Source organism: Peromyscus maniculatus, chromosome 14 (genome assembly GCF_049852395.1).
Source record: "Peromyscus maniculatus bairdii isolate BWxNUB_F1_BW_parent chromosome 14, HU_Pman_BW_mat_3.1, whole genome shotgun sequence".
Lineage (NCBI taxonomy): Eukaryota > Metazoa > Chordata > Mammalia > Rodentia > Cricetidae > Peromyscus > Peromyscus maniculatus.
The window spans coordinates 89,483,821-89,501,807 of record NC_134865.1 but is presented as its reverse complement, the minus strand read 5'-3'; the positions used below and the strand labels follow the sequence as shown (position 1 = coordinate 89,501,807).

Here is a 17,987-nt window from a genome sequence, read left to right as displayed (position 1 = left end):
ATTGTTTATTACAAATATGTATAAATATATAATTACCTCAAAATCTATATATTAATATGTAGTAATATTTACCTGTTAGTGGAAGAATGTGTAGAAATATATACAACAAAAGATTAATATGGATATTGGTGAGAGGATATGAGATTTTTCAATTTCTTCTTCAAGCATGAATATATAATAAAATTTCTTTCAATGAGCATTCTCTAATAGTAAGAAAAATAAAACAGTATTTTTATTATGAAAAAGAAAAGTAATATACACCATTGTACACATTTCACTGAATATTTTACTTCATAAACCCATGATAAGAACTTAAGAATTATTTCTACCTTTTCTTTTTTTTCCGTGCGCGCGTGTGTGTATGTGTGTGTGTGTGTGTGTGTGTGTGTGTGACATGAACATGTTTGCATGGGAGTGTGCACACATGGGTGTACGTGTATAGGATAGAGATCAATGTCTGGTGTCCTCTTCAATTGCTCCCCACCTCATTTATTGAGAGGGAGTCTCTTGCTGAACCCAGTGGCCTCCAGGGATCTGTGTGTCTCTGCCTCCCCAAGTTGGGATTACAGGCACAAACTACCACATCCAGCTTTTTAAGTGGTTGTTGGGGATCTCAGTTCGGGTCTATGTTTGCAAGGTAGGCACTTTACCAACTAAACTATCTCCACAGCAGACTGTCTCTACTTTCTTACCATTAAAGGAAATGATATAAGGGTTGCAGGTATAGTTGGATTGATAGAGAGCTTACCTAGCATACATGGAGCCCTGGGTTTGGTCATCATTAGTAACATCGTGATTTTAAGGCCAGCTTAGGCTACATGAGACTCTTTACAAACAGGAGAGAGAGAAAGCAATCAATGCATACCCCTCTCCCTTAATCCCTGCTGACATCCTGTGGCTAGACCTCCAACCTAGAATGACAGGGACAAGGGATTGGGGATGATAGAATAGTCTGAAAAACTGCTCTCCAGCTTTTATGGCTTTAATCCCACATTTGAGAGGCAGAGGCAAGTAGATCTCTGTGAGCCTGAAGCCAGCCTGGTCTACATAGAGTGTTCCAGGACAGCCAGGACTATATAGTAAGATTGTGTTTGGACAAACAAAAACAACAGCAAAACACTTTCCAGAAAAGCCATGAACTTAGGTCCCCATTCTTATGTGTGTGAGGGATCACTTTTGGACCTAAAAAGCTGCAAAGTTGTATTCAGATTCCAACCTCCACAGATCTAGGAAGGAAGGCAGCCTAGCCTCCTGAGATGGTGAGGTGCCACACACCTAACTTCAGACAAGCCTTCCTTATGTGCATACACAGCTCCTGCTTCCTGTTCCATACATCCACCTCTCTCTCCCTTGCTCACTCACTCCAGTCCCTTCTGCATCTTTGCTGTCCCTAGAACGCAGCTGGCACACGTCAGCCCACATGCTCAGCCTCCTCCGTACTTTCTTGCTCTTTCGCTGGCAATGGTCACTCTATGTTTACCTTCTCAAACTTACATTGAAACTTTAAAAGATCAAATTCCACACTCAAAGATGTAACACCTACCACAACTCACACAGACTTCAAGTTTGCCTTCTTTACTACCAACTGGGTCAAGATCAAAGCAGTCACTTGACTTCTGACCTCTCTTACAATCATTAAACTGTGTCCTTTCTCTAGCTTGGCTTCCTCCTCTGCACATATCCACTGTCTAATGCTGCTCCCCACAGCTCAGCTCACACATACTCCATGATGCTCTTTGCAGCCTTCTCTCTAATACTTTCATAACATCTGGTCTCTGTGTCTTTAAAATGCAAAGCCACCAAAGTTACACGAATATAATAAATACACACGCACTACAATGTATTTGATTCAAAAAGTGAATAAGAAGCAAGCAAAGCTTAAGAGTGTCTAGAAAAAGAAACACATAAAGGTTCAGTTAATGCCGACACACTTCATCTCTGGTTATTCCTCAAGTTCATGCCCTTTGTCATCATCTTGCTGGCTGAAAAGTCAACTTCTAGTGCACCATAGCCAAGTCACACCTTTGCTGAGTTCCAGTGCATTCAGAACTGGCCTCCAGCCTCTGAACATGAGGGACAGCATGAGATGCCGACTCCAATATCTCCCTTCTCTAAATGTGGTGGGTTTGAAAGAACATGGCCCCTAAAAGAAGTGGCACAATTGGGAGGTGTTGGAGTAGGTGTGGCCTTGTTAGAGGAAGTGTGTCACTGTGGAGGCAGGCTCTGAGGTCTCATACCTGCTCAAGCCACACCCAGTGAGACACTCCCTGTTGCCTTTGGATCAAGATGTAGAATTCTCCAGCACCATGTCTGGCTGCATGCCGCCATACTCCCAACTGCCATGCTGCCGCCATGATGATAGTGGACTAAACCTCTGAAACTGTAAGCTACCACCACAATTAAATGTTTTCCTTAGAACCTTTGCCGTGGTCATGGTGCCTCTTCACAGCAACAGAAACCCTAAGACACTAAGCAAGCATTTCCTCACTTCACTGAGCCTCCATTTCATGCTAGATTTTAGCAGACAATGCTTTTGTTCTCCAACACATATTTGGAAGCCTCCTTTTGCTTTTTGTATATTATTTCTATAGATTAGAGCTTACAAATATGAGGACACATCTATATAATCAGTCCTTGGAAAATGTTTACTATGAAATATCATTGAATAAATTATTTTTAGACAAGTTATTTTGAGATTTAAAAAAAAAAAATGTTGTTTTAAGTACACCAAGAAGCGGGCAGATCTCTGTGAGTTTGAGACCAGCCTGGTCTACAGAGGGAGTTCCAGGGAACCCAGGGCTATATAGTCAGAGCTTTCTCAAAAGCATTATAGCATGATAGTATTTCTTGTTCTCTGTTATTATATTACATAATGTAAAGTAATTTAATTGTTTCACAATGGACTGTGATCTCTTTCCTGGTTTCAGTGAACTATAAACATTTTTAGTTTTCCCTCAAAATAAGTAAGTTAGGGGAGAAGAGTAAAATGTTACCTTGAAGTGCTTTCCATAAAACCTACGCTATTTAGACTGGACTATAAATGCTTCAGGACATGACGAGGTTTTTCTACGTTTTATAGCAAGCAGCCTGAGACACCCTCAGTGCACACTGCCAGGTGATGTGTGAAAGTGTGAAATACCCCCAAAGGATTACAATCTCCCTCCAGCCCATGAGAGATTACTCACCAGACTTTCTTGCTTTCAACGCAATAACAGCCGCTAGCTCTCTCTGCACCTAAGAAAACATTAGGGAAAGAAATCATGTTAGAGTAAGAAAAATGGAGGCACCACGGCAGCACTTCGTTTGTAGCTGAGGCCACATTCGCGGCGGCTGCAGGAGACTCAAGCTCGCCACCCTCACTGCCTTCTTTTCTTTCCTTAGAATGTGAGAAAAACTGCGGCAGCATTTCAGACCAAAAATCTGGAAGAAATCATACCGACTTACTTTTTTAAAGAGAGTGATTTTTATTTAACTTTTTATTTAAATTTTTTAAAAGGCTATTTGCCAAAAGGTGCACACTGTGAAGTACATATGCCATTATGGGTACGTTAAAAATAACTCAGAAACAGCACAGATGTGAACTGTTGGTAATGATATTCTGACAGCATAGTTAAATATTACGTATTCCTGAGGATGCTGGTTTACATTAGGAATTCTAGAAGCACTAGAATTCTAAATGGGTGGTCCTGCATTAATAGACCTCTGCTCTGAAACAATGAACTCTTGCTGAAGGCTGAGCAAGTGACAGGAGCCACTTTGGATAATATGCAAGGTAAAAGCAAGTAGCACCGGGTCATAGGGCAGGCAGAGCGAGAACAGGCAACACTGTTAAAATCCCGAGTCCTTCACCATGTTTATCTTCCAAACTTTCAGCACATATATGCTGATGACCTGCCCAGTGTGAACGAGAAAGCCCATCCTCTAAAAGAGTACACAGTGAACATTTGCCAGTAAAGCTGTGTGGACAAAAGAGTGCACTGCGTGACACACTGCAGCTCCCAGTGCCACCGAGACAAAGGAAGAGGGGTGGAGAGGCGGGAAAGAGGGAAGGGAAAAGTGCTGTCTGTCTGTTTGCTTTTTTGTTGTTTTTTGTTTGTTTGCTTTTTTTTGTTTGTTTGTTTGCTTTTGAGGTTTGTTTTTGTTTTTTAATTAACATTCTTACTTGTATTTTTTGTGTTTTATTTTTATTATTTAAGATTTTCTCGGTAAGGGGACACTACAAAGTGCAGATACGGAGGGAATGGGAAATGAGTAGGACTGGGGTGCATGATGTTCCCAAAGAACTGAGAAAAAATTATGTTAAAAGTTGTTAAAGAGAAACATACAAAACAATAAGTCTAAGTATACTTATTATCAAGATAATATAAACACAGTCTTGAAGAAATCCATGCTTGGCAGCAATTTAAAAAAATTATATATATATATAATATACATATATATGTATATATATATAGTGAGTGAGTGAGTGAGTTCTTTTCTCATCAAGGAACAACCTCTTAAGTGTGTGTGTGGGTGTGTGTGTGTGTGTGTGTACCTGAATATATTATGGTAATGATACTTTAAAGGGGAAACATGGGAGTTCAAGGTTAAATTGCAGATTTGCCATTCAAATTAATTTAATTTATATTCATTTACTCGAAGGCAAGAGTGCTAATGTGTTAGACCCTGAGACTCCACCCAGGATTACTTCCCAGTGGCCCAGGCATAGGCTTCCTGAGGAAGGAAGCTTGCTCAGCTGTTTTTACTGACACACTTTCCCTACGGGTTGGCACAAATGTCATTTGAAAGTGCACACTCTGATTTAGCTGATTCTTCAGTGCCCGAGACTCTCCTGACAATTACACAATAGTGAGTAGGCAGTCGGTCTCTTTCTCTCCAACCTTGGGAGTTTGGAGTCTGAAAATGTTCATGAATAGGTAGGTGATTTATGGGGGAAAGAATGAGGTGGAGAGGACACTGAGGAAGTAAGAACTGATGAGTGACCACAGGAAAACTTATATAAACACCTTGTGTTTGCTCCAATAAATAAAAAAGCAACAAAGTAAAGTACCAATCGATGAACGCTTTGCATTTTGCGTTCTGTACACGGTTCATTATTGTAGCATTGCCATCTGCTTTAGGATTTTCCTCCTTCACAATGCCACAAATTTTTGCAAATGGAACCAAGACGTAGATTATGAACACCCCCTGGCACCCTGTCAATGGCTGCCTGGGCTATGACCTCCCAGAGAAGGCCTCACTGTGAATCGGAGGTAGAAAAGAGCAAAGATGGAAAATGGTGCAGAAACTGGATCCCCAAACTTGCTCCTGGAGAATCAATGTCAGCTTTTCCCACCTCAGCTCTAGCTTTCTACACCTAAATGTATTCCACAGGGTCTTCAGCCTTCATTCTCTAACTCAGAAAAATGCTCAAAATAAAATAGCTCAGGAAAAAAGAAAGCAGTGTATTCTAACCATATAACACCACACAGTTTCCAAGGATGTGGTGGGAAGGAAACCAGCGGGATGAGCAGTAAAAAGTAGCAGGGGTTGTGGTGATATATTGTGTACCCCAGTAAAGCTTACCAGAGGATCAGAGGACAGAACAGCCACTAGATTAGACATAGAGGCCAGACAGTGGTGGCACACACCCTTAATCCTATCACTTGGGAGGCAGAGATCCGTCTGGATCTCTGTGAGTTCAAGGCCACACTGGAAACAGAGCCAGGCAGTGGTGGCACACACCTTTAATCCCAGTACTGGGAAGCTCACACGCCTTTAATCCCAGGAAGTGACATCAAGGCAGAGAAAGGTATATAAGCATGAGTGCTGCAGGCCACAGGAACATATCATAAGAACTCAGCTGGTTATGGCAAAGTCACTACCTGGAGGAGGCAGGGAATTCCTCCAGAGGAAGCCAAATCCCAAGGAGTTTTTGGTGTTACTTGGCTTGTTATATATCAGCTGTCTTATGAAAATCATGTGTGCCTTCACAGTTTTCCAATTGACTTTCCCCTAAGAAGGGCTGACAGTGTGGACTGATCACTCTCTGGACATACACATTCCAGGTATTTGGAGAACAGCCTCAGGAAAGGCTTTCTCTGGAATTAGATCTCTCCCTTGGCCACTTTCAAAGACTAGCAGTAATAACAGTCCACATGCAAGTCTCCTGATTTAAGGTAAATTCCACAAGGAGACACCACCTAGGTCAGGTAGACATTAAGTAATAGCTTTACACAATTTAGCTCGGACTCTCCTTTCTTACAACCTTACTAACTTTATAGACCTCTAACTCCTTATCTAACCACTTCTAGGAATATTTAGATAACTCTCTGCACTGACAGCTATGCTCAGCCAGAACCCCAGTTCAAGCCTCCCTGTAATTATCATGATTGGCAGCATCCGGCCAGGTCCATCCCCAGATGGAGGAAAGTACCTTATCAGAGATACCTCTGTACTCTCTAAGAACAGACTTAAGCATCCAGACTACCTGTTTGAGAAGGCCTGGCGGATGTGCCAATTAAGCTTTACTTCCTCCTTTCCCAAACCTTACCTCTGGTTCCAGATCTCCCTTTAACTATCACCAGAGGCATCTAGCTGTACAAAGGTTGCCTAGCGACCGAGCACACTTTCCCCCACCCTGCAGAAAAATGGCAGATAGTTTGGACAGATAGGAGCCACAGGAAAAAAGAAGACAGTTTTATTTTCTCCCATTGACCTAGCAACTTATAGATTCTTAACATTTTCTACCAATCACGTTTAAGATAATAGTTGAGCACATAAGATCCCTCTTCTTAGATATTACCCGAATTTAGCCTTTGGTTAATTCATTTCCCCATTGGTCACTCCCTTTGGGGTTTCAAATGATAATTAATGGTTATTGCCTCTCAATGTGATTCTTACCACTCCTCCGTTTGACCCTGGAAGCCTGTTTTTTTTTCCAGGGCACGGAGAGTGAGAGAGGAGAAAAGAGTATGGAAGAACTAGACGGTAAGAACTTTCAAGGAACAGGACAGAGAAGGAGATGGGAGAGGAGATGATATGGGAAGGAACAAGATGGATGAGAACCTAGAAGGGGCAGAACAAGATGAAGGAATTAAGACAGACCCTAGAGGGGACCGCAGACAAGTGTAGAGAGAAATCAGGCTAGAAATGAGCTAAATATGAGAGCAGAATATAAGCTTGTAACTGACACAGAATAATAAAGTATATGGATAAGGAGTTTCGTGTACATAGATTCATTTCTTCTCATCAAAGATTAATTATCAGCTGGTTGTAGATTCTTCCCTGACCCTGGGAGGGGACTATCAAGGGGCTGGACCCCCACAGTCCCTGATACATGAGGAAACAGGAACTAAGACAGTTTAGCCGATCCTCTTGGGTGAAGACTCAGAGGATTTCAGTCAGAGGATTCATGGAGTTGGTGAGGTAACAGGTGGTGGCTGTGGCTTGCTCTGCTGCTCTGATGTTTCAGCTTTCACCCCAATATCTGGCTTTGGATTTTTTATTAAAAGACCATCTAAGACTCGAACGACAAGGTGCAGGTAGAAGAGAGATGAGCAGTGAGAAAGAACTGCAGGCTAGTTTGGTAGTAGCTTAGCCCTTTTGTCCACATAAAGTAGATGAGGTCACTGTACTCACTACATTCTCCGAATTCAGCAGAGAGGACATGTGCCCTACACATGGCAGGGTTGGGAGGGCTTCCTCAGTTCTGAGCCAGGAGGGAAAAAGTTTTGACTGAACCCCTTCTCTTTCCTGGAAGCACAGAAGGGAAAGTGTGGCTCAAGCGAGACACAAACAGGTCTGATCCCACCGGCACCTTCCCAGGTCTTGTCTGTCCCTAAACACCTGGCAGTTATCTCGTTAATTATTTTGAATAATGTGGCTGCTGCGTGTCTTCTGAGCTAGATGCTCCACTGAGGCAGGAACCTATATGTCTTGCTGACGTTACCCAGCATAAGGGATGCTCCTTCACTGAAAGACAGTGGGGTGGGTACAAAAGCATCTCCCGAGACTTAGGGAGTAAAAAGAGTCACCTGAGGGAGGAAAAGGAGCATTCAAAGAGAAGGTATCCCCGCCAGAAGCTATGCCAGCAGGAATCTTCTTCTTGTTTTTTAAGACAGGATTCTTACGTGTAGCCCTGGCTGTCCTGGAACTCACTCTGAAGATCAGGCTGGACTGTAACTCAGAGATCCACCTGTCTCTGCCTCCTGAGTGCTGGGATTAAAGGTGCACCACCCTACCTAGCTAAGGAGCCTTAAGAATATAGTGAAAGGACTTAATCTTCTTTGCAAATCATTAAGTTTATATTCAAAGAAAATGGGCAACTGCATACTGCTAATACTAAGGACCTGCTGGCATTAGAGAAGGAATGCCACAGTCCAGCACCAGGAAGGGCTGCAGAGGCCAATGTTCAGACCACAACTTCCCAAGGAGACCAGCAAGGACCACTCAGCTAAGAGTCTCCCAAGCACCTGGTGAGCTGTTGAAATGGCCCTTTAAAGGATAATGAATTGTTCCATTTAGTTTCAGTAACTTCAAGTCTCTTCTCCTGTTACTCAATGCTGTGCCCAGGGCTGTAACCCATTGCTCTCCTCAGTAACACATGGTTTTCTCTACAACTCCATATTTCAATGTTTTACTCATCTCACCTGGCAAACAATCTTTACTTTTCTTTTGCTCTACCCCAATTTAACTCCTTTGTAAAGGAGCATGGTCTTTGCTATGTCTTACAGATAACAACAATGTTATAATGCAATCAAATGGTTAGACTCACTTAATATGTCAGCAGGCTGACACACTCAAGTACACAGAAAACTGAAAGAATGATTTTTATAAAGCTTAACTTTAGTTTAAAATACAGTTTATTCAACATAAAAAACTACTATTATATTCCAAGCACATGCAGTTGAGGTATTGGTTGCTCTAGTGAATATCTAAATAGAGGCTGACTGGGACTGAGAAGACATAGCCCTCAGTTTTTTCTCTCTCCTGGTTACCCATCAGAAACTAGAGTCTGGAACATGATGAAATGGGTTGGCTTTCTACCCCTATAACTAGCAGGACCGATCCCAAACAGCACTGGCAGATCAACAGGCAGATCCAGTCTTATCTCTAACACTGTTTCTATTTTCTCCCTGGTACTTTAATAGTCCTTCAGCCTGGAATCACAAATGCTCACAAAGCTTTTGTGCATTGCAGTTAAGACAGGAGAGCAACAGGAAGCCTTAAATGCAAACAAAAGAGCTAGTCTCCAGGAAAAGGTAACTGTTAAAATGTGGACCAGTTTTCTGGAAGAAGCAACTCTGAAAAGCAACATGTGAAGCTAGGTAGAGGTCAGTGAAGGTCATTCTGGGAGGACTGAACAATGGTAAAGGTATTCAGCTAACTAAAGGGCTGTCCTTACAAACTAATCTAAGCAGAATCAACAGTGAACAATTTTGTAAAGGTTTTTAGTAAATCCACAAGTAGTTAAGTTTTGATACCATAGTAGAAATGTTTTTAAGACACAGGTGGCTTAAATATGTGTGGATGTTTTTCTCAATTTCTTAAATTAAATGTAAAGAAAAATAATCCTCTGAGTTTTATTCCCCAACATCCTAAGTTTTAAACCACTATAAAAGCTTAAGCTGAGGACTGGAGGATGGTTCAGTGGTTAAGATCATGGTGGCAGAGGATCAGGATTCTATCCCCAGCAACTGCTTGGCCACACAACCATCTGTAACTCAAGTTCTAGGAGATCTGATGCCCTCTTCTGGCCTCAACAGACAATACACACATGTGGTACCTATCCTAACATACAGGCAAAACCCCAAACACATAATATGAAAATAACAAATCCTAAAATAAAATAAAATAAAATAAAATGAAATAAAATAAAATAAAAAATAAAAAATCTTAAGCTAGTATAGACTTTAAGAATTTGAGGAAAAGATAAAAATATACCTCTTTAATTAAGGTATTTTCAGACATAAATTGTGTTGTTTTTCTGTTGACTTAGGAGTTGAACCTGAATCTACTGATATTTTAGCATCTGCAGCCCCACAGTCAACACCCACTGCTAAGGCCGCGGCCTGGTGGGATAGCTGGCCCTGTAGGCACCGGCTCTGCTGTGACTGCCAAATGTACTTTATAACTAAGTCTTTGTCGTTTTATTTACCAATAAAGACTCAGGGGTCAGATGTTGGGGTGAAAACCTGCTAGCTCAGAGAGTCCAAGAAGCAACCAGCTGACCTTCCTTTTTGGCCAGAGACCCAACAAGAGAACATCTCTCCAGCCATCCCAAACCAAAAGACTGCAAAATTCCAAGCCCCTCCCTACTCCTTCCTGTGTGTCTCTCTGTCCATATTCCTGGTTCCTCCACACTATCTATGGCTAATTCCTGTCAACTAGTTACTAGCTCCACCCCCAATCCAGGGTTGATTTTATTAACATAGTCTTGGGGTTTGACAACGTGTTCAAATATCACACAACAAAATTGAGCACGGATCGTGGTAGCACTTTTCTCCTATGAAGGATCACTCAGGAGGCTGGTTGGCATTTTTTTTTCTTCAGTTTCTCACAGGCTAATGTTCCTGTTTCTAAGTGCATTATTCTATTCTTAAGAGGTAATATCATCATAGTTCTGACACATAATCTTGCCGTTGCCTGTTAGTGTAGATAACAATTAGAAACTAAGAAAGTTGCATATCTGTCTAGACACTATTGTTTTCCACGCCACCAGTTTATTTAACCAAGAATTATTTCCCCACCAGTTACTGCCATCACATCAAAGAGGAGCTTATGTACGATGGGGTGATAAAATAAATATGCTTATGCTTACTCATCTGTTGCAGCACAATTAGGGATATTTAAGAATCTCTTATGTAGACTATTTACTTGAATATAAACAGATATGCTTCATTATGCTATGACTGAGACAACAGTTGGCCATTCAAACATGAACATACAGAGAAATGGCCCAAAAGTACCAAAATAAAGTAATGGGATTTAATGTGCACTTACAACTTTGACAGAGGTTCAAACTATAAAGATATGATAGTTTCAGTTTATCACAAGCATATGAATTAATGATGGAAATGGAATTACTAAGAAAGGACAATAATATTTTCAGGAATATGACGAGAGGAACAAAGGAGTAAAATGTAGGCTTAAACAAAAACATTGTTGAGGTATTTATTGCTTGTATATACTTTATTTAGTTTTTATACTTATTGTATATAGTTTTTCTTATATTAGTCATAACTTTTTCTTTTTATTAGAATAAAAAGGGGAAATGTAGTGATGTTTTATTTGTGCTGAAATATGATATTTTATTTGTATGTTAATAAATAAAAGTTTGCCTGGAGATCAGAGGTCAGCAAGCCATAAACAGAAGTCAGACGGTGGTAGCCCACACCCTTAATCTGATCACATGGCAGGCAGAGTCTCTGTGTGGTCAAGGAAACAGCCAAGCGTGGTGACATAAGCCTTTAATCCTAGTACCAACCATAGAGACCTGGAGGTCTGTATAGACAGGCAGTGATGAGGAAGTCATGTGGCTGGGCTTAGAGCCAATGAGAAGGCAGAACAGGAAGGCAATAAAAGCACAGGTCAGGCAGGAAGAAACTCTCCCTGTGTGAAAGCTACTGCTGACGGTAAGCTAAGGCTAGTTGTGGCTATTTGCTCTGATCTCTTCCACTATTACCTCTGTATTTGGCTCTGTGTTTCTTATTTAATAAGACTGTTTAGAGATTCGTCTACATAAAACAATCACTCCAGAAAGACCAACATATAACTTATTTGGTTTGGGTACCCTTTGTTTAAGAGATGGGTAGTACCATGGGGGCCTTGGAGCCGAACTTGGTGGACACCAACATCCTCATTTACCTTGTCCTCCCTGTAAAATGTGGCATTGTTATACGACCTTTCTTTCTAGTAGTCGGGATTCCATACTGTTATATTTCTGGGCTTCCCTCTTCTCATTAACTCACATTTTCAATTTTATCTGCACAGACAGAGCTCTTTTGAACCCTGGCGTTCCATATCCTCCCATCGTATGGACTAGAACACTTCAGTAGCTGAAACTGAACATTTCCAAAGGTGAAGACACTTTTGTAGCATTTTCATTCTCTCTGTTCCACATAATTCCACAAGTGAATGGCACTACCACAAACACAGCCTCAGGCAGGCAGAAGGCGTCCCTGAATTAGCCAGTTTACCACTTTCTCCCACTCAACCAGTCTTGCTAATTATCTTGCTTCATCTTATACTATTCTTTACTCTGTAGACTAACCATTCTAAGATATCAGTTTTACTATCTCTTGAGAAAACTCTTCAAATGCTTTCCCAAGAGACTATGGCACAGTCCACTCTCATACTGCATACATCACATTCTTGTGTTATTGTCTTCAATAGCTTTATCCCCAGTCCTTTCAAAATTCATTCTCAAATAAATAAGTAAATAAATAAGCATCCACACTCCCCTTAGTAAAACACAGTGCTGCAGTTATCTGAATGGATTATGTTCTTTCTTTCTTCTGGGACTCTCCCCATCCTGTTCAGTGTGGAATACCTCTATGCCTACCTATCTTAGTTAGGATTTCTATTGCTGTGAAGAGACACCATAATCACAGCAACTCCTATAAAGGAAAACATTTAAATTGGGGTGGCTCATGCAGTGCAGAGGTTCTCTCCTATATCATCATGGTGGGACATGATAGCATGTGGGCAGACATGGTGCTGGAGAAGTAGCCGAGAGTCCTACATTGTGGTCAGACTTTCCTTTCCCCGCCAGCCCCAAATAACAACACAGAGTCTTATTAATTATGAAAGCTTGGCCATTAGCTTAGGCTTGTCCCACTAACTCTCATAACTTAAATTAACCCGTATTTTTATTAATCTACATTCTACTGCATGGCTTTTACCTCTTTTCCATTCCATGTGTCTGACTCATTCCATGACTTGATGGTGTCTCCTCATGTGCCTAGATTTATCCTGAGTTCCTCTTTTTCCAGGAAGTCTTGCCTATCTCTCCTGCCTGGCTATTGGCCATTCAGCTTTTTATTACACCAATCACAGCAACACATCTCACCGCGTACAAATATCTCACAACACTACATCTTCCAGGCAACAGGAAGTGGACTGAGTATCACACTGACCAAAGCTTGAGCATATGTGAGACCTCAAAGCCCACCTCCACAGAGACACACTTCCTCCAACAAATGCACACCTACTCCAGTAAAGCCACACCACCTAATAGTGCTGCTCTTTTTTGTGGCCATTTTCCTTCAAACCACCACATTCCACTCTCTGGCCCTCAACGTTTGTAGCCATATCATATCCTATGCCATATCATAATGCAAAAATGCATTCAGTCCAACTTCAAAAGTCCCCATGGACTATAACAGTCTCAAACTTGTTTCAGAGTCCAAAGTCTCTTCTGAGACTCATGGCACTCTCTTAACTATAATCTCCTGCAAAAATTAAAATAAAAGAACAGATCACATACCTCTAACATATAATGGCACAGGATACATATTATCCTTCCATAACATAGGGAAGGGAGCATGGTGAAGAAATGCTGGACCAAAGCAAGACTGAAACCCAGCTGGGCAGACTCCAAACACTGCATCTCCATGTCTAATGTCAAAATGCTCTTCAGATCTCCAAGTCCTTTCAGCTTTGTTGACTGCAGCACACTTCTCTAACCTGGACTGGTTCCATCCCTGTTAGAAGCTCTCCTCAGCAGGTATCCCACAGCTCTGGCATCTCTAACATCTTGGGGTCTCCAAGGCAATCCAGACTTCAACTTCACAGCTTCAAAAAATGGCCTCTCTGGGCCTCCATTCAGGGACACCCCTGACACATGCCTGGCCTTAGCTGACTTTCCTTAGTCTAGAGGGAAAATTCCATCGCAACTTTCTTCTATCCTTAACTCCAGAACCACATGGCCAAAGCTTCCAAGTTCTGCTGCTTGCTGGGGCTGTAACATAGCCCTCTTGTTTAAGTACATTTTTACCAGATTTCTGTTCTCCTTCACTGCCTAAGCTTGGCTGTTGTTGAATTTGGTCTGTAGACCAGGCTGGCCTCAAACTCAGAGATCTGCCAGCCTCTGCCTCTTGAGTGCTGGGATTAAAGGCCTGAACCACCACACCCAGCTCTTTAATTCCTTATTATAAGGTGGAAACTTAGGTAGGTGGGAACTTTCCCTGAGGTCACCACTCCCTTTATTCCATTTCTTAATTCATTTACCTCCTTAAAAGGGATTTAGCTCTATTACACTTCCTAGTGCCCCTTTTTTCAATCTGTACATTTTGTATTTTTATTTGCTCAGCTTGCTCCTCTTCATTATAAATCTTCATCAGAATTAACACTAATAACCACAGGACAGAGTCTATACTAGGCTGTTTTGAGATTTCCTCTGCAAATGGAATTAATCTGAAACTGGGGCAGACTCTTCAGATAAGGGCCAAAAGCAGCCACATTCTTCCCCAAAATCTCACAGGATTTGTCTCTAGGCCATGTACTAACATTCTTCTCCTCTGAAACCTTTTGATCCCCACAGTTAAAATCATTCTCAATACCACTGTCTTCTATGCTTGTACTAATATATCCCAATAAGCAGTGCTGACGGCATTCCACTGTTTTCCTAACCCAAAGTACCAAAATCCAAATTCCTCCAAACAAAAACATGGTCAGGCCTATCAAAACAACACCCCAGTCCCTGGTATCAACTTCTATTTTAGTTAGGGTTTCTATTGCTGTGAAGAGACACCATGAACACAGCAATTCTTATAAAGGAAAACATTTAATTGGGGTGGCTGGCTTACAGCTCAGAGGTTCCATTATTATCATGGTGGAATAAGGCAGTGTGCAGGCAGACATGGTACTGGAGAAATACCTGAGAGTCTCACACCTTGCAGGCAACAGGAAGTGGACTGAGTATCACACAGAGTGAAGCTTGAGCATATATGAGATCTCAAAGCCTGCCTCCACAGTGATGCAGTACCTCCAACAAGGGCCTATCTACTCCAATACAGCCACACCTCTTAATAGTTCCACTCCCTTTGGGGGTCATTTTCTCTCACACCACCACACTTCCACTTTTGTGAGACTGTCATTTATGTATCCTCATCATGTGTAAGGATGTACCAACCATCTCTCCCAGCTGAGTGAGGTCCTATGGCATTCCAATAGCATTCTACACCTGTTATAGCCTCACTTTGCATCTGTTAGTGAAACCCCATCTTCAGCTGGGAGTCTCTAGCACTGTTATAGACCATAAGACTACTGCAATGGACTCTCCTGTCATCAGTCTGGCTCTGGCTCCCGGTACAGTTCCCAGACATATGTTTTAACTAAAAACACAAATTAAGAGATAGCTGTTTGTGAAAAGACATAAGGGGAACATACAATCATAAAAGGTGGAGGGTGACACTTGGGTCAACAGGTAGAAGTTGGAAAAAGGCATGTTTTAGCTCCATCTGTCAATTTTCAGAAGGCCAGAACCGTCCATAGTAAAGATAGTCACAGTGAGGTTTGGGAGGTGACTCTTTATACAGGAAGACAACAGGAAGGCTCCAGGACCAGGAGATTTGCTTCATGAATAGCTCCCTTCCCCATCACCCATATGCGGGTGTTTACATCATCTGGAAGGGTGGCAGCATGCTCTACATGTGAAAAGCTGGAGATGTAACGAACAAATAACCCACCGAACAAACATGTAATATAACTGCTGGAAGCCATTTATAGAGAAATTGAAATTTTTTTGGTCCAAAGAGCAGAAGAAAACCACAAATGTTTAAAAGAAATTTTAAAGCAAATAAACGATAACATCGTTTTAAAAAAAAATTCAAAAATTCCATAACATATCTCAGTCCTTGTGCAGAAAATTTATGATTTTCTTGATTATTTACTTTTTTGAAATAAGGTTATGGTATGTAGAAACAACAGAACTAACTACACCATCAGACCAAGTTACCTCACTCAGCTGAAGACTGCCTCCTTGCTGGGATTTTACATAAAAACAAACAAACAAACAACAACAAAAACCCTCATATTAAGATAAAACCCAACCAACTAAGGACCTTCCCAACTACAAAATTCATTAGCAACAAGGACCTCCTCAAGGAACAAGAGTCAGAAATCAGGCTGCAAAAATCTACAGCGAAAGCAGAAAACCCCCAGTTATTTCATGCCGCCTTGAGAGCGGTTGTAGGACTTCAGGCAGTGGGGTGGCATCGTCGCCATCTATCTCATGGAATTGCTCTGAGACTAAATGAGCTAATGTGCGAAAAGCATCAGGACCAGCGCCTGATGTGGCGTGTCATTCAGCCGTTAGCTGTCAGCGGCGTCTTTACCTCGGAATTAAGATCTTTGAGCTGCAGTGCTTAAGCCCCTCCTTCCGGCCTATGCAGCTCAGTCCTGACCAATGACTAGGGCTTCCACTGTTAAGTTCCGCCCACCTGGCCCACCCCAGTGCAATAGCAGCAAAGGCTAAAATGATATATGAAGACGTAATGAACCGTATTTCAAGTGCTTATATTCCCACCGTCTAACTCAAAAATAAGGTTTGAGATTCTGGAGAAGTCTGAAGCTTTCACATATGCATGCACAACATACTTGAATTATAGAAATCCACTTTGCAACTTCAGAGGTATCCATCACCTTAACGACCTGTGGCCTGGACGCTCTGGCAGTCACGGGGGACGGCTGTATTATGAAACGGGATTGTGAGGCATGTATTCCACAAGGAATGTGGAATAAGTTTCTGTCTCTGCCATAGTAAATCACTGATTTGATGGCTGAAAATGACACCCACATATAATCTCATTTTGCTGTGAGCCAAAAGTCCAGGTATGGCTCAACCAGGTCCTCTACTTAAGAGTCTCTCAAGGTATCCTCAGGGCAATACTTCATAGTGAAGCCTCAAAGGGGAGAATGTGTTCCTAAGCTCGGAGATGTGGGCAGAATCCAATTCCTGAATCTACAGGATAGGGGGTCCTGCTTCCTTACAGATTATACCTGAATTCAGTTCCTGCACCTATAGGATGGGGCTTCTGCTTTCTGACAGACTATTCCTGCTGCCCCTTCCTCTTAGGAGCCTACACTGGCCTCTGAACATGGACTCCTGCATTTCAATGACAGCGGTGACAAACTAAGTTCTTCCCAGGCTTCCAGTTTCTCTCCCTTGCTCTTCTGACAGTTCTTCCTAGCTTCCACAGGACAAGTTCCCTGCCTTTAAAGACTTCTATGATTACATTGGCTCTGTGCAGGAAGTGTGCAGCCTTAATGATATCTATGAAGTACCTTCAGCCACGTTCAGGTGGTATGCAGGGCATTCAGACTTGGGGGACCGATTTATCATCAGAGAAAACAGAGGTACCCAGAGTTCCCCTGAATAGATCACCTGACTCCCTCCGGGGCTTCGCAGCAACCTGCCATAGAGTCCAGGTTTGAAACATGACTTTCCTGCTCTGAAGTCTTCACCAGATCACACTGAATTCTTCTCTTTACACATTCTCTCTCTCTGCCTTCAGTCCCAACCTCATGTTATTGCCTTTATTTCCACCCACTGAAGTGTCTCAACCTTATAAACGTTCTTTTCTTCCCTTTATCCAGATAAAACATGGCATTCCACTTCATGCAAGGAATTAGCCTTAATGATCAAGACATGTTCTTTTGCAACTTTTTTTTTTTTTAAGACAGGCTCTCACTCTGTACCCAGATTGGCCTTGAAGATGATCTGAAAATTATTACATTTCATATTTATGTTAGTTTGAAAAGATAACTTTTCAGTACTTTTGTTGTGCAGTTTACTTATAGTAATATATGCTTAATTACAAATTTGGAAGCTGTAGAACAGAAGAGAGAAAACCACCCTGAGAGTGTCTTGACAGCTTATCCTAAATGAGCTCACAGGATGGGGCATGATACTGATTACCAGGTGCAAGTTATAAAAGCCAATGGCATGTCTATTGCCAACAGGCAGTTCATGCCTGTTTCTGGATTTCAAGAAAGGATTGGCA

The 17,987-nt window shown here is 41.8% G+C and overlaps 1 protein-coding gene across 4 annotated transcripts in view; it reads right to left on the bottom strand.

Moving 5' to 3' along the window:
- Rapgef5 (Rap guanine nucleotide exchange factor 5) overlaps positions 1 to 17,987 on the bottom strand; it is a 237,618-nt gene that overhangs the window by 147,952 nt on the left and 71,679 nt on the right. For all 4 annotated transcript variants that reach the window (XM_076551566.1, XM_076551568.1, XM_076551570.1 and 1 more), the window contains one exon: positions 3,186 to 3,234. In XM_076551566.1, the coding sequence (XP_076407681.1) occupies positions 3,186 to 3,234 (49 nt within the window). Of the gene's footprint in view, positions 1 to 3,185; positions 3,235 to 17,987 lie in introns of those variants that run through there.